Source organism: Thermobia domestica, chromosome 13, assembly GCF_964235325.1.
Source record: "Thermobia domestica chromosome 13, izTheDome1.hap1.1, whole genome shotgun sequence".
In the NCBI taxonomy this organism is placed as follows: Eukaryota; Metazoa; Arthropoda; class Insecta; order Zygentoma; family Lepismatidae; genus Thermobia; species Thermobia domestica.
This window is the reverse complement of record NC_137466.1, coordinates 183,090,693-183,114,999: the sequence shown is the minus strand read 5'-3', so window position 1 is coordinate 183,114,999 and position 24,307 is coordinate 183,090,693. Positions and strand designations below refer to the sequence as shown.

The following is a 24,307-nucleotide window of genomic DNA, read 5'->3' as shown; positions in this document are numbered from 1 at the left end:
TGAACATGGTCAACTCTCTTCATAATACATAATAACTCTAAATTTTACTATAGCACACAATCCTTCTAATCCGAGATACAAAAGTGATTTCGTAAAACTGATATCGATTACGGAGAAGTGGCCGCGCGCGACGTAGTCACTAACTCTCTAGTTTGTGGTGCGAGCGGTTCCGGGTTCGATTTTCGGTAGAGATACTCGGTATAAAAATTATAAAAGTTTTTTTTTCAGGACAGCCGTTCTAAATGAGATTTTCCTCATTCACACCAGGTAAATATCGGTATCGTACCTAACATAAGATCCTCCCAGGCCACTTCCTCCCTTTCTCAATTCTTTCCCTTTCTTCGGATAGGGTGATCACCAAGAGACGTCATCCAATACACGTCAAGAGCTAACATGGAAATAGATGCCAAGAGCCCAGAAATCTAAATCATAATCATAATCCTAATTACGGCCCTAGTAGCAAGAAAGTAATTACGGCCAGTTGGCTTTTGGCTTGCTACGCTTGCACTTCAAACGCATGCTTTTATACAATCTACCTTTTGTTGTATTTGCAAGCAATGCTTCAGACCCTTCGCAGAGTGTCATAGCATCACTGGCCGTTCATTGGATATTGACTTGACTTGTAAAACGCTTGCGGCAAGCTTGAATGGAACACTAAATACAAGGTTGCCTCCATGTAACTTCGTTACCGAAACCCAGCTTGCGGCATGCTTGCACGTTTTCGAATTAAGCTGGATGCAAGCTTGGCCGAATTGCAATTCAAGCTTACAGCAAGCGGTTTGGAAGTTATCTCTGCTATTAGGGGGAAAATCGTCATCTGAGGAATTTGAAGAAAGACTTGAAATAAATTTTATTCAGTGCAAATTTACGAATCTTGAAGGATATTGTGGTACCTACCCCCTAAGGCCGACCGCATATTGATCGGAGAAATGTAAGCTAAACCAAAAAGAGGCAGACAGGAGAGGATGAGGAGAGAGAGGCCTGAGTACATTAACTAACGTTGGAGAGGCCTTTGTCCAGCAAGTGCTACAGTGAATGTACGGTACGAGGCTTTGTTGATTTGCTTACAACACTGAGTCTCTGCTTGACTGTCCTGTCCTCTGGTCATCATACGCCCAGCCTAAGAATGGTTTTGAATCTAGGGCAATTTGGAGCCGCGTGTAATAGCAACATATGCCTCTGTCTCTAGAAAAAACACAGTCATGACTTTATGTACGTTACACTGATAAAAATCCCTTATCCGGACAGCTGTATAGTGACACATATACGGAATACATATGTTTACCATGGAAATCTGTACGGAGTATGTTTTCTATATGCTATATACGTAACGCTCTTTTTCCGCTTAGATGTTGCATCATGCCGCTGCAGGATTTTTGACATCTAACAGTCTTCCGTATAATATATATGTCAGCTACATCTTATATACGTCCATCTGTATATGAGATCCTGACCACCTATATACAGTTCTTTCTCTTCGTACGGAAAGTACGTTTACTCGGAACACTTATGCGGAAAGTGCATATAAAATATGTGTTTCAGTTATACGTTTGTTGAAGGATATTACGTAGGATTGTACGTTAAAACTACAGGATTTATGCACGTAGCCTAAGTTTTTACTTATGCCACATACCTTTTTTTTTGTCAGTGTACCCCATTCATAATTTTAGTAACGTCAATGCAAATATACTATAGAATTCAGTAATAATAATAAAAATAATAAACTTAAAAAAATTGTAACACCGATGAGAATGTATAAAGTTACCATTAGTTTGCCAAGAATTATTAATATTTCGTATTTTACTTTAAGTTCCCTTGCTAAGGGTGATGATGATGATGATAATGAATGAAACATCATAAGAAGAAAATGGGAAGAAACGGAACAAAGACGTTGTTTGTGCATCACAAGACCAACTTAGCGCTAGCTGGGATCGAACCATGGACCACACATTATAGGTGTGCGCTCTACCACGTAGTCACTGTATTTAGTTTGCATGGCGCTGCTTTTGAGTTTAACGTCCCTGTCAGCAGCGAGGCTATATGGAACGGGACCTACTGATTAACGTGGAATCCGAACCACATGAATTCCTTCCGGGAATCGAACCCGGGCCTTCCACGCCAAAAGAGCGTACGCTAACCGCTTAGCCACGAAGGATCTTTATCTTAGTTTGTGGAGCTCCTCCGTGGCTAAGCGGTTAGCGTACGCGCCTTGGGCGTGGGAGACCCGGGTTCGATTCCCGGCGGGAGCTCATGTGGTTCGGATTCCACGTTAATCAGTAGGTCCACGTCTCATATAGCCTCGCTGCTGAAAGGGACGCTAAAGTAAAATCAACTCAACTTATCTTAGTTTGCATAGAGGTGGGTGCTCTGTTTTAAATAAACAAAACGAAAGCAAGAAAAGAAAAGAAAGAAGAATAACCAAAGATGATGAAATAATCCGAACATGAGAACGTTCTGTCATTACTTCATATCCTTCAATACGCCGTTCAAAATTAATTTACACACACACACACATATTCTTGAGGAAAGGAACGGAGCGAAGCGAATGAAGAGTTTGCAAAGGCCCTTTAGATGCAGGATACGCTTGTGTGCAGTTGTTGAAACATTCCTTCAGTCGAAAGGGTTGTCCTATCGTTCGCATATCTCGTGGGCAGAGTTATCGATTACAAAATTCCAGTGTAATCTTGCGCGTACCTTGCCAAATTTCCTGGACGGTGCGACTGCAGGCAGCATCCGTTGCTAACGAATAATACGATGCAGATATACTGAAAATATCCCAGCTATTTTGCCATCAATACATTTTGTATCGTATAAATCTATGTAGCTATATTAGATTGCTAAACATCAACCAAAAGAAGTCAGTTTAAATGAAACAAAATGGTACTAGTTCATTGCCAAAGTAATTTTGTTAATCTTTCTTTTATTTTTTGACATTTTTTACTGTATCCAATCCAATAGGCCTAAGCAATATTTTATTTTAGAAGATACTCGTTTTTATTGTTCAAATGAATAAATATTCCGATAATATTGGATTAATCATGTTACTGACAATACAATAATTTGATAACTTTGATTTTACATGAATATTCAAAAAATGAAATATCTTGTAATCCTTATTACAAGACGGAAACGTCTCAGTCTGTGAGGGTTGCTAGTTCTTAATAATTAACAGTCTAACTAATACGTGTCACCACGTCAGTAGCCACGCTGTCTTCCAAACGCCAATATATATATGGCGGTAGCGTACAGGAAATTTGAAGATTTCGTAACTCTTGTGACGATTTAACGCAACTTAAACAAAACTGGATTGGTTCAACAAAGTAAGAAAGGCTCGTAATATATTTAGATACGACAGTTAATATTTGAGTATTTTCATCGTTTTCCATTATTTGAAAATGGACAGCGATAGTGTGAACACGAATAAGCGTTGCTCTTTATTGTTCGGACAACGGACGTAGTCATATTTAAACTTAAACATTATGTATTATTTGTGAGGTGATGGTGATTTTAGTTTAGCGTCCCGTTCAGCAGCGAGGCTATATGAGACGTGAATCTACTGATTAAGAGCTCCCGCCGGGAATCGAACCCGGGTCTCCCACGCCAAAGCCGCGTACGCTAACCGCTTAGCCACGAAGGAGCTCAATATGTATTATTTGTGTAACAGCAGGTTAGTTGATGGACAAACTAATATATATATATATATATATATATATATATATATATATATATATATTAAATGTACACTATTAGAACTTTTAATTAAGCACAATTTTATCTTATAGAGCACAGGAAGTCGAAGGGTTAGGTGGAATGACTAGTTTAATTAAAACTTGAAATCTTTAGGCCTTATGCAGAATCGTTTTGACGTATGATTAGCATCATACTAAACACCTGACTACTGCAGGAAATACATGTTAGTCGAAATCTTTAGTATGGCACTAATACCGCGTCAGAACGACTCTGCTTAAGGTCGTTTCAGTTTAACGTTCCAGAACTACGCCCTTTAGGCTAAGGAAGAACAGATGGTTAAGGCAAGTGAATGATAGTGGAAGAATTGGTGAAACGACAATGTGGGAGAAACGGGAGTATCCTGAGAAAACTCACGGAAACAATGTTGTTCACCATAAACTTACTTCGCCGGGAATCGAACCAAGTACCCCACGCCCCATAGGTAAACGGAGGTAAACGGTCTAGTACTGAATAACCGTGCTCCCTAATTAAAGCTTGAACATATACTTGCAAGCTTTCTTTTTCAAATTCTTGTCTGAAGGAGGAGGACGTTGAAAGGTGTACCGTATATTAGGGTCTCCATTAGGACACTATTTGCTAAAGGAGATGCTTTGCACAAGAGTGGCATAATCGTAACTTAATTTACCTTAGCTTCTGGAGACATTTGGAAGAAACACAACTGTACACTTGAATGCAGGCAGGTAGCCAGCCCAAAAATGTAGGGGGGCCCGGCTGAAGTTAAGGGGGGGCGACCCCAAAATATTATAGTTCATCACCATATTATAGTTCATTTGCAAGCCTACTGTGAAAATTTCATGGGGGCCCGCAAAAATTTAGGAAATATTTCGAAATATTCCTTCTATGACTTAATGTGACCAATTGAATTTGTGCAAATTAATGATGAAATTGCAAAGAAGTTAAACAAAATTATTTAATTAAATAAACCATGCGTTATTTAAAATGGAAGTTCATTCTTTATTCTTTTCGAGTTTCTTTTTCTTTCTTTCTTTCTTTCTTTTCTTCTTTTTTTAATTATCCGATTGAAATCTGGAACACTGTTCATCAAGTCTCTCTGAATAGCAAATATCGCTATAGAAGATATTTTTAGAGTACAGAGGGACCTCTCTTCTCCGACGATCAAAATTTTGTTAGCATTTTTTAAATATATAAATATAGGGAACAATACTGAAACAATTTTTTCTAGATTAAATGCTACTTGGGGTTCCTGGACAATCCCAACCAGGAAGTTTGTAGTGGATAACCACCGGACTTTGTAGTGTTTTTTTTTTCCTTTGTATTCCTCTCTTTCTTTCCGCTTTCTTTATTCCATCATTTCATTCATTCTAACATTCAGGATCTCCTTTAGACTACGCGGTATAACCATAGAACGTAAAACTGAAAGATTTCATTTCATAAAAGTTATTTGTATAGGAATGAGAAAAATTGATGAGAGATTAATATTAAATTGCTTAACTGGGTGGAATAGGAGGGAGTGTTATAAATATTAAGTCTATTACAGTTTTATGAATCGTTAGCTGCGTTTATACTTTCATTTTTCATTACACATACCTTCTGGTTTTTCCTGTTGGAATCTCCTGATTTAACGTCTGGTACTATGATAATACAAAAGAAAGAAAAATGTTTTGCTTGAGAGAGAGCCGTTATTGGACAGACAGTCAGCATTCTTAAAAACTGCACTGATCTGAGCACAAAATTAAACCACGAAGTTATTTAACGTTATGGTGGTTCGTCTGTTTCATCTATAATAAACATTTAGGACCAGAATCGCCCGCAAGGAGGAAGGTGGGTAAAAATACATAAACGAAGTCGCGAATATACACGTAATGATGCAAATAATTCTTCATGAAAAAGAATTATTATTGATGCATATTGCGTAACTCCTGACTTTTAACTTGCATGACTGCTAAGCGGTCCTTGGTGCACCAGGACGTGCCGCAAGACTTCTCCTTATAACAGGGAATGCAAAACCACCCGCCCACTCGCCCGGGACGAGTGGTTTATCGGTGCGGGCGAGATTTAATATTATACCGAAGATACGTAAATGATTTCTATTGTGGGATGTGAGCTAGTAGCTTCTTTCTTGGGCTAGTAAAATTTTGTTGGTTATTTGCAACCCTGCCCTATAGCATCCCACACGTGCTCAATAGGATTCAAGTCGGGAGAACGGGCAAGTCAGTCCATTCGTTAAAAGAACTCCGCCACCTGCTCTGTTCAATTCAGTCGCACTTTATCATCCACAAAGATAAAGTCGCGGCCGGATCCACCTCTGAAAAGATTCACCTAGGGAAGACTACAGCGTCACAATAACGTCAAGCGGTAAATGTACCGCGTTCAAAAATTCGGAGGTAAATATGAATATGCAATATTATGAATTCCACACAAAACCAGCTGGATCACTAAAACGATCGTGCTCGATAATGTTCCTGGATTCACTGCGTATTCCCACTTCTTGCCAGATTAGACAACAATACAACAATAGCAGTCGGGCAAAGAGAAACCTTCCCAATGCAGTCGACGTGCGTTTTTGGAGGGTGAGATTGGGCGCCTTGTAGTTCTGTTAAATGTGTTTCCAACTGCACCTAAAGTTTGACGTCGGTCCATTCTTGCATGTTGGATAATGTACCGGTAGTCTGCTTGTGTCGCTGACTGTGGTCGACCACCACCTACCCTTCACACAGCATTTTCTGTGCTTCTCATATATATATATATATATATATATATATGAAACAATGCTGTGGGCAGAAGCGGCTCGTGAGGAAAGCCACACTTCTAGAAATGAAAGTTGTATCGTTTGAGACTAAGGGAATTAAAGTCATGTAATGTATTAATTGTTGTATACAACAATTAGTACACTAATGAAATTTTCTTCTTTTAGTTTCAAGCGAGAAAACTAATTTTTCCCGGTGTGACTCCCCTCACGAGCCACCTCTGGTTGTGAGCAATAAAAAACTTCAGGGTCACACACTTATTACACTTCGTTCTTCTTCCAGTTTGCCGATGATTTTCCCCGTAATCCAAATATTGTCCCCTGGCAGTGTCCAAATATTGATGGCACGAGTAACACCACCACATTGCACCTATAGTTCTTTTAGTTGATCATTGCTGATAAAAGCAATGCTTTGCGTTATCTTTCACACAGTTATCATGAAGTAATTTTATAATTTTGTATCCGGTGTGCATAAAATAGCATTTTTTGAATTCCGAAATTTTTCCCAAATCGGATTTTGTTTAGGATTTCAGGATTTTTTTTTACAAAATGTTGAAATTTTCCGAATTCCAGAAACTAAAAATCCCGGTTTCGAAAGGTAAATTTCTGGATTTTAAATGTTTAGGTCATCCATATTTGTACTTCATTTTTAAGAGTACACAATCTTCTGAAGGTGGTAAGTGCCCTAAATAGAATATTTTCTGTAGTATTTTTCAAGTAATCTTCATTTTTATTGTCTTTTCTCCACTTGGTCAGTGATTCCTTATAAGGCGCGCTATACACTACGAGATCAATCCTAGGAAATATCTTAGGATTTATCTTCGGAAAAATGGTATGACATATCTTGTAGGAAATCCTACTCTTCTTGTGCCATACACGTGAAGAGTTTTCATGTCTGACCGAATGACATTTATCAACATTGTGAAAGAGTTCTATTTAATAAAAGTACAAAGTTGAAGAATTACTATGCTAACAACACTGCACATCCCACTGATATTAATATCAGGCGCTATATTGTTAAATTGGATACTTAAAAATAAAAATAATAATAATAATAAAAGTCAGAAGGGTGATGGTATACTTTGGCGCACCACATTTTAGAAAATTTACAAGTAAAATTTAATACTCTGCAGGAAAAGACATATTTATAAGGAACAAATTTCTGAAAGCAACATAATTAAACACAAAGTAATACACCTGTATTTTATGTTTACAACTGTAGGGTTACTAGTGTAAAATCATTACAAATGTTTTAACGATCGATAAAATAGGTAAGAGACAATGTTTAGCAGAAAGGGCCCAGCTAATTTTTCTAAGAAATGTTACAATTTCGGTAGTTTCTATTCACATTAGTTTAGTTTAGGTTGGTTCAGGTTAGTTACGGTTATGTTACGTTAGATTATATTAATATATGGGCCCAGCACAATTTTCAAAAAGTGATAGAATTTCGCTTACTTTTATTAATATTAGGTTAGTTTAAGTTAGTTAATTTCAGTAGGTTAGATTTGGTTAGGTTGTGTTACGTATAAGTACTTGCACCCTCCATTCCTCCTGTAAATTTTGTATGTTTTGCCTACTTCTGGACCTCTTCTGTGAAACGTTTACCTAAGTGAGTGCATATGAAAGATGACCGGTCATACTATTTTCCACCACTGGTGTACTTCTGCATAGTTTACAGAAGCTATAATTTATGTTTACAAGTGGAGCGCTACTACCACGATACCATGACAAGTGGTATTCAAACTTGTATCATTGCCAAAACCCTCTCGTTTTCATTACATTCACTGACACGCCTGCTCCCTTCGCTCGCATCTTCTGGCTGACGTTCGGGCCCCCGCTTGGCCCTGCCCTGACTCGGTTAGATAGCATTCGTACTTTCCAGAGGCCACCTAGCACAACTAAGTTTGCTTTTTTTTTGCACTATAGTTTTTATACTATATATCCGGACCCCGTATTTGTACGCAAATCGTAAAAGAATTGTAATTTATCAACAATTGTTTTTGATGGTCCCCTTGAGGTATTTCATCTAAGCTATGTGAGATATTTTCATATCGGTCAATGCAAATCACTTAGGAAACAGTGACAAATTATAATTTTTCAACAATTACTTCGAGTAGTACACCTAAAGTAAACCTGCACGATCAGAAGATACCTCATCAGTTGTGTTTTCACTTGTTTTGTTTTCACTTTCTCTCACCTAATGGAGCTTTAATCGAAATCTTACGAATTTTCTCTCCGAAATAGAGCGTGCTCTAAAGAAGAGAAATCTCATAGGATCGTTCAGAACACAGGAAATGACATACGATCTGATGCCATACACGTTGAAGTTTTGACTCTAGGACAAATAGTAAGAGATTTCCTAGGTTCTATCCTATAGTGTATGGCCGGCCTTACTTGCCGTAAAGATATTATAAATTAATGGTAAATGCGGGGAGATCTCACCTTTCAATAATGGGGAAGATGTTGTGCCTATAAATTTGTAACTGGAAATGCTATGTAGACTGAGTTTCCGTTCTATTTTCCCTTGTTGTATAGAAAATAGTCAATTTTGAAAACACAAACTCAATTGTTACATAAATGTGATGACAGCCTGTGCAGAGATGATTGTGCATTTAGTTGGTGAAAGTTCTGTTTGGTGAATGGACTTGGATACTTCTGGTTATAGACGACTCGCCAATAAAATCCAGAAAGTCCTTGAGTGTGGAATAAAGGATTAAAAGAAATAGTAAATCTGTTTTTGGTTACGGTAGTGTTCTCGTCAGTACCAATCTCCGATACAGGGTGCCCCATCATTATGCATATATTTCAAAGACTCCGGTAATGTAATTAGCAACATAACTTGGACATAAAAGTGAACATTAATACACTACTCTCATACCTTGCCTTACAAGAATTTTAATCTCTGTTCTCCGTGGCATGATTCACCAATGCACCATCCAATATTGATACATGTCTGGAGACGAAGAACAACGTTGTCAGAAGCACCTTGACAGACCCATACTGGTACCCTGTGGAACTCTTCTCTTGTAGCTTCCCGTAATTAAGTAAAATTTAGTATGTGATGTTGATATATTTTGTCCATTAAAACACCCAATAAGAAAAATGTCAGGTGGTTTCAAATTGGGAGAACGAGCTGGCCACCGCACGTTGTGTTCCGGACAGAATCGTTCCGCCACTCCATCTGGCATACATTAACGCTTCTAAGCCGAGTGACCGTTATTCCCACTGTCAGACTATACAGTGTTGCCATATCGATACTTTTTGTCCATAATTGCAAATACTACAGTAAGTCATACATCATGTGTATATATATTATGGGCCACACTGTAAATACTCGGGCACAATTCTCCCAATTTATTATTCTACCCCCCTAAAAAAGAGAGAAAAATGATAGACAGAAGTTGGTTGTGGCAAAACCAAGATAACTTGCTTCATTCAATTTCATTCTTAAAAGTGTTATTATGGTATAATCAGTAGCGGATTTAGCTCGAGTCCGGGGGGGGGTCTAGGCCTCTCGGTTTTTTGAGTAACGAAAATACATTAAGCTATTATTTATATACTTTTGAAAGTTTATAATAAACTCATGATATACCTATCATAGTTTGGGTCCTGGCTCCCTTTCTCAGGTTTTACTTTCTAGATCCGCCACTGGGTATAATTTATTACGGACTTGATCGAAACTTTTATAATTTCGAAAATCAAACTGCAATATCATTTTAGTGTGTAACAATGTCACCTTGGAAAAACCAAGTAAGATAAATAAGTATAGTTACACACTTGAAGAAGGACACCAGAAAACCCAAACAATTATATAACAAAATCATTCTGTTTGTGAAAAATGTGAAAGTAGTGTTTCTCCCGCATACGTCACGAAAACTATTATTTCATAGTCTAGAACAGCGTTTCCCAACCGGTGTGCCGTGAATGGGCCGCTGGTGTGCCGCGAGGAATCGAAACAAAATTATTAATTTTATAGCAATCAAATTGTAAAACGTAGGGGAAAATGTATATTTGTATTTCACATTACCGGTACTATGAACCTCTACTGTGAATCTACAATTTTAAGTTTCATACCGTGTTACTACTCTGTACATTTCTAATGTTGAAAAAAGTATTTGTTGTCATTGTTATGACCATTATTGCTTCTTTATTGTTGCAGACTATTTGGCAACCTGAACATTTAAAATATCATTCAATCCTTTCGACAAATTACCTACATTTGTGTTTTAAAAGTAAAAGAGATTTGTTTGTTCGTTCGTTCGTTATTTAGTGATCTTCTTTCTTAGTAAAAGGTTGGATACAGTTTTTAAAAAGAAAGAGTATTTTTAAAAACTTGAGTCCAATATTTCATTGCAATTGTTTTTATTATTATTATTATTATTATTATTATTATTATTATTATTATTATTATTATTATTATTATTTTTAAATTAGAATGAAAAATAAGCTCGAGCTTTCTTCTCTGTGCGAAGGAGATCAGTGATCAAAGAAACAATACCACTGTTTCATATTTACAAATAATATTTATAAGTGTGCCGCGAGAATCCAAGTAACACTCGTAGTGTGCCGCAAGTTGAAAAAGGTTGGGAAACGCTGGTCTAGAATGCACTGGTTCTGAAGGACATGAGAGAGAAAAATAACAAATGAGGCGCATATAAAAACTTATGGTTCCTAGACCAGGGTATTCAATTCTATTCAGTAATTGAGACTCGGTCGCTCGGTCGGAGTCTCGTCTCATCTCGACTCGCTTTACTAAGTCGGACAGTATCGAGCAGGTGGTCCATGGGCACAAAAACCGGTTTTTCGGTTTTTAGAAAAACCGGTTCGGTTTTTTAGCTAGTCCGGTTTCGGTTTTCTTCAAAACCAATTCCGTTTTTTTTTTTAAATTTGTTCTATTTCTGACCAGAATGGTGTTTCACACCCATTCTGGTCCCGAAACTAGAACCAATTTCAAAAAAAAACGGAATTGGTTTTTGAAGAAAACCGAAACCAGATTCGCTAAAAACCGAACCGGTTTTGGAGAAAACCGAAATGTCGGTTTTTCGGGTTTCGGTTTTTTATAGAAACCGGTTTTCGGTTTTATAAAAACCGGTTTTGCCCATCCCTACGCGAACATATTGTCGTCATTCCTGAGTGACATCAATGGATCTGAAGATGTAAGTTGCATATTACATGGTTTTCTATTACACTCTTACATATGATTATGGCATGACAGCACATATCTATTGAATCCTCATAAACGTAGGTTATGACAAACCCAGATCGATTACCCTTTCAATTGTTCTTTCAATTATTCTTACAGGTATTTCGATGGTTTAATTAGCTTAATTTATTACCGTTATTTCAATGATTGCAAATAAATTTTAATTATTGCAAAGGTTACAATGAGAACTGTTATATTGCTTTGTCGCAAGCATACTGCTTATGAGTTTTCTATGGGATTGGCCAAGGCATTGCATTTCAATGTGTCAATTACTGTTCATGCACATCTCATAGTATATTTGAGTTCTCTAACTCACGAGTATTTTACTCACCGTGGATGACCCATATACTTATTAACAGATGTATTTGGATTAGAATAGCCCTGTAAGGGATTCATTCACAAGGTATTGTAGTTATCATAATAAAATGAGATAGCCTAGGGCAATTACTGTGTAGTTATTGTGTCTACTCTTAAGTAACTCTTTATCCCTTATTTCTTTGCATATAGGTTTCCACTGTGATACTGAGGTAATCAATGGATATGGGTAAAATATTATTAGCTATCTTTTAACAGTATTAATTATAACTTTATCCATCTGTATCCGTGATTAATTATCACGTTACCCGTGATAAATTAAAGTTTGATTCTGTCATTTTCAATGAAAAATTACCTCCCTTCGAACGAAACTCTCTTGTACCGTAAAATCCGTCTATAGGCACCCTACATCAGCAAATAAGTTGTTCATTGTTTTATATCCGTCATAACTCTTGCTGCACGTAATATTATTTTAATTGTGTATATACACCAGCAGGGCCATCTCTACAATATGTGCAACACGTGCATTTGCAAGGGTCAGCAAGTTGCGAGGGACGGCAAAATCTATCAAAACTATATTATTTCAAACAAATATTTCTTGGTGGAAACATACTTCATGATGATGGTAGTTAAATTTACTAAGCTGGCCTTTATTTGAACACTACATTCATAAATCATTGTTTAGGTCACATTAGTTTAAGGTCACATGGACAGTGCTAAAGCAATTGCTCAAACAAATCCCAGCATGAATTGCTTGATTGTTGTCAAAGTACGAACACCTGTTCCATTTAGTTAGTTATCAGAGTTTTGATATGAAAACTAGTCTTGTCTTTGTCACAAACCAGTTTCTTATCATTGAAGGTGAACTTCCTTTAAAAAAAAAATAACAGATGTAGAAGGAAAATCAAGAAATAAAGATAAAAGGGCTAGTTGCACTAGAATCGCAAACTGATATATTGAGATTGAAGCTCGATACTGAATTCTATGGGAAGGATAAGGATCTTTCCTCTACAGATGTGTTTGGTTTATCTTTCAATAACATAATAGATTTATGAGAAAGAAACAGACACAACGAGATTGTATTTTTAGTGTTTACGGTTTTCTGAGTGTGAGTGGTGTTCCCCTTCCCTTCGTTGTTTGTTGGGGTTGCATACATAAAATTGTGGCTTCTAAGATTTGTTCTTTCTGGAGAAAGGGGGCAGTAAATTATGCCATTGGACGGGACGACAAATTGCCTAGAGCCGGTCCTGCACACCAGCTACCTGAATTGCTGTATGCTCATTTTCTTTTTGACTGTTCTAACCAAGGATGTTATAAAATATAGGATCTGTCATATGTATCTTCATCCTATTAAATCAATAAAGCCAAAAAAAAAAAAACTGAGCATCGGCACGTCTGGATTGGCTACTCTCGTTTCCGACATCTTCTGATTGACTACTTTCGTTTCCGCCATGATTGTTGGCTCAAAACATTGCAATCATATTGAGCGAAGTGGGCAGAGTAGGGGGTGGCGAAATTGTGACGTATGGCTTCAAAATTTTGTGTAAGGGCAGATCCTCTATTTTATAATATCCTTGCTTCTAACATAACATTCTCCCCAAGCTATCTTATGCTTCAATGTATCACCTGTCTCTTTTAGTCTGTAACAAGTAATCGTGAGACGTTAAACTAACGATTTCATTCAATTTCGTTTCAATACTCTTCCGTTTTTATCCAATTTCCTCCATCATCCTTTACCCTCACATTTCCGATTCTATTCTTTTGAAATGTACCGTGTTGTACAACAAAAACTGCAATTGAAAAAGGATCGTTCTCTCCCTTTCTCTGCATGTATGTGTGTGAGAGATATGACGTGTTCAAGCAAACCTGACAAGTATCGATTGTTCCAAATATCAGAACACGAGTCAAATGCAAAAGCTGTATTAAAAGAAAAAAAAGTGAAACCTATCGTCGCTTTACAATCATAACAAGTGTGTTCATGTGCAAATATAGGAGAAAGGAGGCGGGAACCGTTTCTGCTACAGAATCGTTTTCCAATATGAAATCACTTCAAATATTTTCTTTTCAAAACTAATAAAGACAGAGAGGAAAACCATCTAAAAGTAAAACTGTTTTCACTTCATATCCCGTCAATAGTGTAAAGTAAAAAAGAAGTCTTCTACACTGTTGCCATACTGCATAAACTTTTGTACAAGAAATTTCAACTTGATCACAGTTTTGATATGAAAACTAGTCTTGTCTTTGTCACAAACAAGTTCCTTATCATTGAAGCTGAAAACAAGTTTGATTTTTATTTAATTTTTTAACAAATGAAGAAGGAAAATCAAGAAATAAAGATAAAAGAGCTAGTTGCACTGGGATTGTAAGCTGATATATTGAGATTGAAGCTCGATATTGGATTTTATAAAAATAATTACCATCTTTCCTCTGCAGATATGTTTGTTTTATCTTTCACTAACATAAAAGATTAGGGCCTTATGCAGAGTTGCTCTGATTCGTTATTAGTGCCATACTAAAGAGTTCGACTAACATATGTTTCCTGCAGTAGTTGAGCCTTTAGTACGACGCTAATCATATTTCAAAACGGCTCGGCATAAGGTGGTAATCATTTAAAGAGAAAAAACAGACACAAGATTGTAGTATTTAGGCCTTTCTGAGTTCTTGTATGTTTCACTCCTCTTCGTTGTTCATGATGGTGTATCATACTTAAAATCGTGGCTTTTAAGATTTGTTCTTTCTTTAGAAAGAGGGGTGGCAAATGATGCAAAGGCCAGTAAATTGCTTAAAGCCGGCCTTGCCAAGAATTCTCTAAACTTTAGGACATCAAATAAATAGATAAATTTGTTATTGATGAGCATGTCTGTGTGTTCGTGTCTTTGTCGTTAAACTTAATGACAATAACGGGAAAATGAGGGAAGTTAGGTAATCAGAAAAACAAAGTAACTGGGAAACATTCGGTTAATTATTTAACTATATACAAACTGATTTTTTTTTTTTAAAATTAGACTGTCAAATATCTGGAGAAATAAGCGTTCGATGAAGATAAAAATGTTCGAATTAAAAAAGATATAATTTCGAAGGGAAGTACTAAAACTCTGTGCTAAAATTAGTTCCCCTAGAGATGTTTTAAATTAATTTTCGTCTCTAGCTAAAGCACAAATTTAACGCCCCTGTAAAAAAAAAAAAAAAAAAAAAAAAATTAACAAGCGGAATACAGTTGTACAAGCTGCACTAAGAAGCTCCACCTTGTTGTCTTTAAACATTTATTCCTATAGAAAGTGCAAACCCTACGATATTAACTCACTCTATGACCTATGGAACCCGGAGGTTCAATGCCGCGTTCACAAAGTTTTCCATTGACTTCTGTCCTTAGTCAACTGAGTCCAGTTTCTACTCTGGATTCCTATTTCTGCGAGATATATCTTAATATTGTCCTTCTATCTTCGCTTAGATCTTCCTAAAGGACGTTTTCCGATTGGATTTCCAGTTAAAATTTTGAAAGCGTTCCTGCTTCTTCCATTCTGGCTACATGACCTGTTCACCTGAGTCTCCTTTGATGACCCTATGTTTGGTAAACGGAATAAATTATGCAGTTCCTCGTTATGAAGTTTCTGTCACTTCCCATTTCCGTTTCTCTTGGGTTCAAATATTTGTCTCAGAGTCTTGTTCTCCAATACTTTCAGTTTACCTTCTTACGAAACCAGGGACCCCTTTAGGATTTTAATTTTGGGTAGACCCTCTCCCTCGCTTATGGATAGATATACATATTTGATCGATTAATGATAGTAGTAAATTACTTTTACAGTAGTAGTTGATGCTATTTGTTAAATAATTATCTACCATTAACATAAATAATGGAAAATATATTTACTCTTTATTGTATCTTTTAGCGTTTGTATGTTTTTCAAAATTTTTGGGTAAGCCCGTGCCTACCCGGCCTACCCACTAAAGCCGCCACTGCGTGAAACTGCACTTCCACTTGTTTATCCACACGTAATAATTTTCTTATTAGGGTTTTCTACTTTTCCTTTTGCCCTTGCGACAGTACTTCGACTACTAGTCTGATTTTCGTTCAGGGATTTCAGATAAACTTCGAAATTGATATACCAGTGCACAAAGTATACTGCTGAGTAACTTTAAAAGCGTCTGTGACTGAAGTCTTACTGAAGCTGTATTTAACTCAATATTATTTCTAAACAGCAGAGTTGCCAACCTCAGAGAACAAAATTATCGATTTTGTCTTTAAAATTACCGTATGTTTTACATTTTTTAAAATTATCGTATCGTAAAAGAATACAAAAAGTCTTTTTACATATTGTTGAAAGTACGTCGTGTAAGAGGACAAGGGTGCCAACTTGGAATCAAAAATCGAATCGTGACAATTGGAACAGAAGAGAAAGAAGTGGTCATACTTCGGGAGGTGATTCGTGATATCAAAAGAACACAAAAAGTCCTATTGCATGTTGTCGAATTCCGCTTCGTGTACGAATGACAGGGGTGCCAACTTGGAATCAGAACTGAAATCCTGACAATTGGAACGGAATAGAAAGATACGTATGCGCATGGTGTACGACGCGGAATTCGACAACATGCAACAAGACTTTTTGTGTTGTTTTGATATCACCAATCACTTCCCGGGATTTGTACACATCTTTCAGGTTCACCCTGTATACATCGCTTGCCCACGAAAGCTAGAGGACTGTCTTGTCTCAATGAGTTGTCTCGTTTAGTTCCGTCTCGGAGTATGTGTACTTGTTGTTTGATTAAATGATTAATTGATTTTATCATTTGGCGTTTAATGCCAATTTTCAGGATCGAGACGAGCTCTGTTGTTCAAGCAGGATTCAAAGCACGACGCGCCTTTCCATGCAATCATTTGTCCTTCGACTGAAGATGAAACCTAGAACCATGCCCACAAAAGGCACGTGAATTAACCACATATGACGGCACACGAGTGATTTTGTAAACTTAAAATGTTAACCATATTCTCTTTTAACGAAACACATCACGACTTTTTTTTTAAATACATCCTCTAGAACTTCATTGCATATCTTGGCTGCTGAATGAATACGTTTTTAAAAAATGTTACTTACTTGGTGTTCCAGTAGATTTTGGTGGTAACGATGTACGACGTTCTTTTCCAATTCTTCTTCTGCAATATTCGTCCGAGTTCGAGCTCCGCCCTGGGACCTGAATAAGCCTCTGATAAATCGAAGACGTTGATACCACTGTCGTACGCCAGGCTTATGATCTCCTCTGCCTGTTCCTCGCTGATTTGACTCCCGAAAGTTACCCAGGTGCCTAAACACGAAGAAGAGGAAGAAAATACATGTTAGAGATCAGTCAACTTCTACGGTGCGAAGTGTCCAGAAAAAAATAAAAAAAAAACTTTTCTTTTGAATGATGAAAACACATTTACTGATTACTACTGATTCTTTCTCTCTTTTTTTTTTAAAGTTATGAATTAAGCGTCCCAAGAAAAGGTTTAACCTCTATGGAAATCGGAAGTAGTACACTGAGAAAAAAATGTAGGTGGCACACTTAAAAAGATAGGTTACATGCGTAATTCCTGTAGTTTTTGGACTTAACGTACAGCAGATGTATAACTGAAAACGCATGTTTTATAATATAAGTGTTCCATCTATACGTAGTTTCTGTATGAAACAATGTAGGCGGTCAGGATCTCACATACAAATGGACGTATATAACATATAGCCGACGAAGGTAACATAAGTATATGTATGTGATATACGGAAAACTGTTAGATGTCAGACATCCTGCAACGACATGATGTAACATCTAAGGGCAGTGCCTATGTAGCATACCGATAACGTATGCTCCGTACTGATTTCTATAGTAAGCAAGAGGATACCGTACATTTGTACAATATACTGCTGTCCGGAGAACGTATTTTTCTCTGTGTACATTCAGCACTTTTTCAGTTTCAATATTGGTTTCCCATAATTTGGAGCTATAGTTTCGTACTCTAAAATAAAACCCACCTGTTAAACAATATTGTATGTTATAATTTATCTTGGGTTTACCTTATTCGTAGGATTTGGTTGTGTCTTGTTTGTGTGATACATAAACTGAACTCAAAGCTATATGCTCTAAGAGTGCTAAAAGACACATTAACTTTAAAAGGCTTGATACAAATCTTATGGGTCCACATACCCTAACATTCTATTTTAGTATTCTATTTTAGGGGTAACACAGCTGAAAGCAAATCTATATTTACGAGTATTGAAGAAAAACAGGCCAATCGTACCATTTCAAACTTACATTACACAACAAACTGTAAATCGTACTTTTAAAAACCTAATGATATTAACAGTGTCATCTATTTACATATATAAAGCATCCGTTTTCAATCTAACGCAAATTGAAGATGAGGCGAAAAGATCGACTCAGATCAAAATAAAATGTTTTACTTTACTAGATTATTATCACTGATACAACGGGGCTCCAGACATACAGTAAATAAAATATTCAACGCTTTTGTTCGATCATATAAAAACGAAGAAAAACAAATAAATTTAAACAAAACTTAAAATCGTATCTAATAGAGAAGGAATTTTATAGCGTAAAAGAATATTTATGTAACAATGTAAAATATTTTCCTTATATTTGTAATTCAGGACTGGATTAACACATTCTTCCGCCCAAGCATATAGTTCCAGACCTTCCCACTTCCTACAGAAAAGTGATGTAACCTCAAATATAATTCTACTTCCCGAATTTGAAGGCAAAGATAGAAGTAAATTGTCAATCTTGATCAGGCTTTTATAGCCTTTGTTGCAAGTTGCAACGAGCAAAATTGCTACTAATAAGGGATCCAGCACTCAGTTGTGCCTACGTAAAGTCTCATTGTTCAGTGTAAATTTACACGACAAGATCACTTCAAAAAGGAAAAAAGTATATTTATTTATAATCTGTAACTGAAACAACTGTACGGGAAATTTCTGGTGTAATCAATTAGTTTATTACCTAATATAAAGGATGGGGGGAAGGGGAACGCCAAATATCCTGCGCCTAGGTTGCATGCTGTCAAAGGATAGGCTTCACAGTCATAGGTTACTCAGCAGTGGCCCTGCGTAGCATAGTAGCTAAGACTTTCGTATTTGGTGCAAGAGGTTCCGGGTTCGATTCCCGATAAGGACTCTCGGTCGAAAAATTGTAAGAGCTTTATCAGGTCAGCCATCCTGAGTGAGGTTTGCCTGAGTTTTCCTTATTCACACAACGCAAATGCCGGGATGGTTCCTAACATATAGATCAGAGGCCGCTTCCTTCCTTCTCCAATCCTTTATTCCTTTCTAGTCCTGGATCTAGCTAAGGTGCTGTAGGAAAGTTTGAGTATGGAGAATTTTTCTTTAGAAATCGTTAGTAGGTGTCTTGCTAACTATTTTTTAATTGTATGGACATCCAACATCTGGTACGTTTTTCGGATATGACCTCATCAAATATGGCGGCTACTTAATCACAAAAATGTTCAGATCTAGGCTAATATTGGATTGCTTAACAAGTATTTTTGTGTTTTTTTCTTTGAGGATTGCTTAGCAGCGGTCCTAGTATGTATTTTTTTACTAAGGTGAACACCCAATATTTCTCTGGGATGACGTCATCCAAGATGGCGGCTGCTTAATCACAAAAATGTTCATATTTCGACTAATGTTAGACCGATTGACATACAATTTCGTTCTTTTCTCAAGATTTACTTAACAGGGGTCCTTTTAAGTATTTTTCTTACTAAAATGAACATCCGACACATTTCTCTGGGATGACGTCGTCCAAGATGGCGGCTGCTCAATTACAAAAATATTCATACTTCTGGTAATATTTTACTAAAATTAATATAAAATTTCGTTATAATTTTTCATTCCTGTTAAACAAATGTTCTTATAACTATTTTGAATTTAGGTGGTCATCCGACAAATTTTCCACATGTAACATCATCCAAGATGGCGTCTATTCAATCACAGAAATCTTCATATCGCTGGTTAATATTTGACTAATAAACATGAAAGCTTGTTTGGTTGTTTTAAGGAAAACTTAGCAGGTGACGTAACAAGTACTTTTAATTTAGCTGGACATTCAACACATTTTACAGGCATGGCGTCATCGAATATGACAGTTGCTACATTACATTAATTTTTTTTTCGTATCTATGGCAATTTTTTAAGTGTAAATCTAGAAACTACTTCAAGTGTCCTAATTTAGATTATAAGTTTTTTTTCCTTTCCCCTCAGGTTTTTGAAATGAAAATATGGATACCACAAAATTGTCGAGAGTTTCAATATAGTAAAAAATTCATGCATCATATAAAATGTAAGTAACCATCGTGTATTAAGACTCTTGATTTCGGCGAAATTAAAATACCGCTAATTTTACAGTAATTATGTGATATCTTCAAATAGATAAAAGATAATTGAAATATGGAACAAGAGCACCCTAGACAATATTATTTTGCGTGAGGTACTGTTATCACAAGTCACCTAGTGGCTTTCCGTTTTCAGCTGTTTAGAAACGCGAAAATAAATGCCGATTTTCAAAATGGCTCGAAATCGAAAGCAGATAAGTAAGTCGTGATAACGGTTTCTCATGTAAAATAATATTGTCTAGGGCGCTCTTGTTCCACATTTTGATTATCTTTTATCTATTTGAAGATATCACGTAATTACTGTAAAATTAGCGGTATTATAATTTGGCCGGGATGAAGACTCTTAACTACTGAAAATGGCAGAGAAAATTGAAGGGCAGCGGCCCAAATGCGAAATGACATTGTTGCTAAACGTTTGTACTCTATAAATGTGGTAACAATATCTTACCATGATCTGAATAATGCATGTTATAAACAGTATACTCATAAAAAGACACTTTTGCCGGCCGAAAGGGAGAAGAAAACATTAACAAGTGAGACTATGGAAACTACTTCTTTATCAAATGGAAAAAGAACTTTGCAAATCCTCAAGGAAACGAGCATGTCACGACAGTCCTCAACGAGAGACTTCTAAGTGACACCTTTTGAGTGTTATTTGGAACCAAAAACTCACATAATCGTGTTTACGAATGAGTGTCCAAGAGCTGAGGAGTTTCTAAAAGCCACTTTTTAATTACAAGATAATGATTTTACTCATACACGTGGTTTTACATTTAAATAATTCTCTACTCCTCGATGAAGAAGGGTTCACAAGGGAGCCACTAGAAAGAGCATTATTGAAAGAGCTAGAAACATTATCACTATCACCAATAACGATCTTCTGTTTCAAATGGATCGGAAAACTTGTTACTCTGTAGATGTTATGAATTCTATTAATACCTGGAAAATGATGAAAACTGACAAGAAAAGTTTTTTGGTTAAGTAGCTTCTTTTTACTTTAAGTATATTCCGAGCATTACGAAGAACTGCGAAGGGTCGATTATAGCACCACAAACTATCACCAAAAGAACACGAGAGAGTGCGAGGGCAAAATAGTGCTTCTGTTATGCATATAGATTCCATCTCCGAAGACATTCCATTGGCTGTATAACTTACTAGTTTCTGAGGATCTTCAAGGAACAAACTGCTATTTTAGACTTAATTGCAAAAATATTAATGGCGTTTTTGATTGAAGCGCCATGTGTTACCAACTACACTTTAGTGCCTTCGGTGATGATGAGATAATATTCAACTGAACATCTGTGAAAAATGGAATGCAAGTTAATCATCCACAAATAAATTGTTTATTAGTAGAAGAAGTTGACTTTAGAATGATGATTCATTCTAAGCATCTTTGAAATGAAATCTTTGAGTTTTACGTCCCTCGGTTATGCCGGTTAAGCTAAAGGAGACGGTAATGATGAGTGATGAATGAAATGATGGAATGAAGAAAATGGGAGGAAACGGGAGAACCCCGAGAAAACTCACGCACACGGTGTTTGTCCACCACAAAGTTCACTTGGCGGGGACTGGGAACGAACCCGGGACTCCAAGCACCAGAGGTGAACGCTCTACCACTGAACCACTGCGGCCCCTCATTCTAAGCATGTGTCCCGGTATAGATTCACCAAAATTGTTCCCATTAGTGATGACATTGACGTAATGATATTAGCATTGTTTCATTGGCCTACTCTACATCGAATTAGTTTACAAGAAATGTGGTTACACAATAGAATTGTTGATTCCATACTACTTTTGCCTGTTCATGCCTTTTACCGAAAAATGGGAGAAAATCTGTGCAAATTGCTTCCAGCTATCCATGCTCTGTCAGGGTCTTACACTAATAAGTTCGGTATGAAGAAAGCTGCTGTTCATTCTGCATCGAACATATATTTGGAAAAATTTTGTAGTGATGTCTGACTGGGATGATGTAGAAAAGGCCTTAAAGATGCAGCAGAAGAATACCTAAGAAATGATCCCATTGCAATCTATAAATGAATTCAGGGCTTGTCAGTATCATCATGGAAAAAAATATACATTGACGGCTTGCCACCTACAAGCAGGAGTATTAAGGGACGCTTATTAAGCTCTTTTATACATACCTTTAGCGACACTGTATTGATGACACAATTGTTTACTTAGACCCGTGTGATTTGGTTTCGAAGTGACAGAAGATGTCGAAACAAAACTTACAGCAGTAAGTTTATTGGGGCATGTACTTATTTCACATATACAAAATCCCCATGCATTTGTAAGAAAAATAAGAAAACATATTCCTTTTTGCAAGTGTAAAGGAGTCGCATTCAATTTGTAAAAATCCTTATAAGATAGTAAGATCTTAAAAAGCTGGTGGTGATATTTATTGTAGTATATTACATTTCGCTTTTCATATAGTATAATTTAAAACTTCTGATGCACCTCATATTTGTAAACAGATTAGTTTTTAGGCAAGGGTATTGGCATTATGTTGTTAATAGTATTTATAAAATCAGAATGAACTCCGCTGTTTATAAATTTATTATCTTAGTAATTAGTTAGTAATTAGTTATTGTGTTACAACATATTTAATTAAAATGATTTAATAGAGCGCATAGTTTACTGGATTAGAAAATTAGTTAGATTTTTAGTTCTCTATACTAATAAGAGGAACGGATATATGCGTTGCTGTGAATGTCTCTGTTGATATAAATGGTTTAATATATTTAAAGTACTATTTAAATAATGTATATTTAGCTCATCTGGAACTATGTTAGAATTAAAGTGAATTGCGACTTTAGAGGTATTCGCTTCGCCAATAGTAATTACAACATACTAACGAATATGCATGTTGATTAGTCAAATATTACCAGCGATATAAAGAATGCTGTGATTGAATAGACGCCATCTTGGATAATATTATATGAGGAGAATTTGTCGGATGACCACCTAAATTCAAAAGAGTTACAAGAACGTTTGTTTAACAGCAATAAAAAAATACAACGAATTTCCGTGTTAATTCCAGAAGTATGAATATTTTTGTAATTGAGCAGCCGCTATCTTGGATGACGTTATCCCAGAGAAATGTGTCAGATGTTCACTTTAGTAAGATAAAGACCTCTGTTAAGCAAACCTTGACAAAAGAACGAAATTACATGTCAATCAGTCTAATATTAGTCTAAATATGAACATTTCTGTGATTAAGCAGCTGCCATCTTGGATGACGTCATCCCAGAGAAATGTCGAGTGTTCACCTTAGTAAAAAGATACGTACTAGGACCCCTGCTAAGCAATCCTGAAAGAAAAGAACGAAATTACGTATTAATCACTCCAATCTTAGCCTAGATCTGAACTTTTTTGTGATTAAGTAGCCGCCATATTTGATGACGTCATACCCAGAAAACGTACCAGATGTCGGATGTCCAACCAAGTAAAAAATAATTAGCAAGACACCTACTAACGATTTCTGAAGAAAAATTCTCCATACTCAAACTTTCCTACAGAACCATAGTCAGATCCTGGACTATTCCTTTCCCCCAAAAGTGTGATCGCCAAGGGACGTCATGCCTCGTAAGTGATGGGCTAGCATGGCTATAGACGCTAAAAGCCCAGAAATCTAATTTCTAACCCTAATCCTAAAATTACTCAATCTAAGCTTCAATACGGGCCTGAAGTAATTAAACGCCAGGTAAAAAGAAAGATCTAAATTACTAATTTTATATTTAAAAAAAGCCCTGGGAATAATATGTCGTCAAAGATAAAGTAAGGAAGCACAAGATGGTTTTCGTAATTACAACTTCCTTTTCTTTTTCTTCATCAAAGTGGACAGACAACCAAATCGGTCTTCATATCATACTAGAAGCAGAATTAACGACAAGAAAACAGGGAGATTACACGTATTTTAAGCGCGCTTAATTAAGCTGAGAGTAAGGAATGAGCC

The 24,307-nt window shown here is 36.4% G+C and overlaps 1 protein-coding gene across 9 annotated transcripts in view; it reads right to left on the bottom strand.

Annotated features, from left to right (window-relative positions):
* Positions 1–24,307, bottom strand: part of Hk (potassium voltage-gated channel subfamily A regulatory beta subunit hyperkinetic) — a 708,165-nt gene that overhangs the window by 118,134 nt on the left and 565,724 nt on the right. For all 9 annotated transcript variants that reach the window (XM_081737032.1, XM_081737033.1, XM_081737039.1 and 6 more), the window contains one exon: positions 17,069–17,276. In XM_081737032.1, the coding sequence (XP_081593158.1) occupies positions 17,069–17,276 (208 nt within the window). The remainder of the gene's footprint in view (positions 1–17,068; positions 17,277–24,307) is intronic.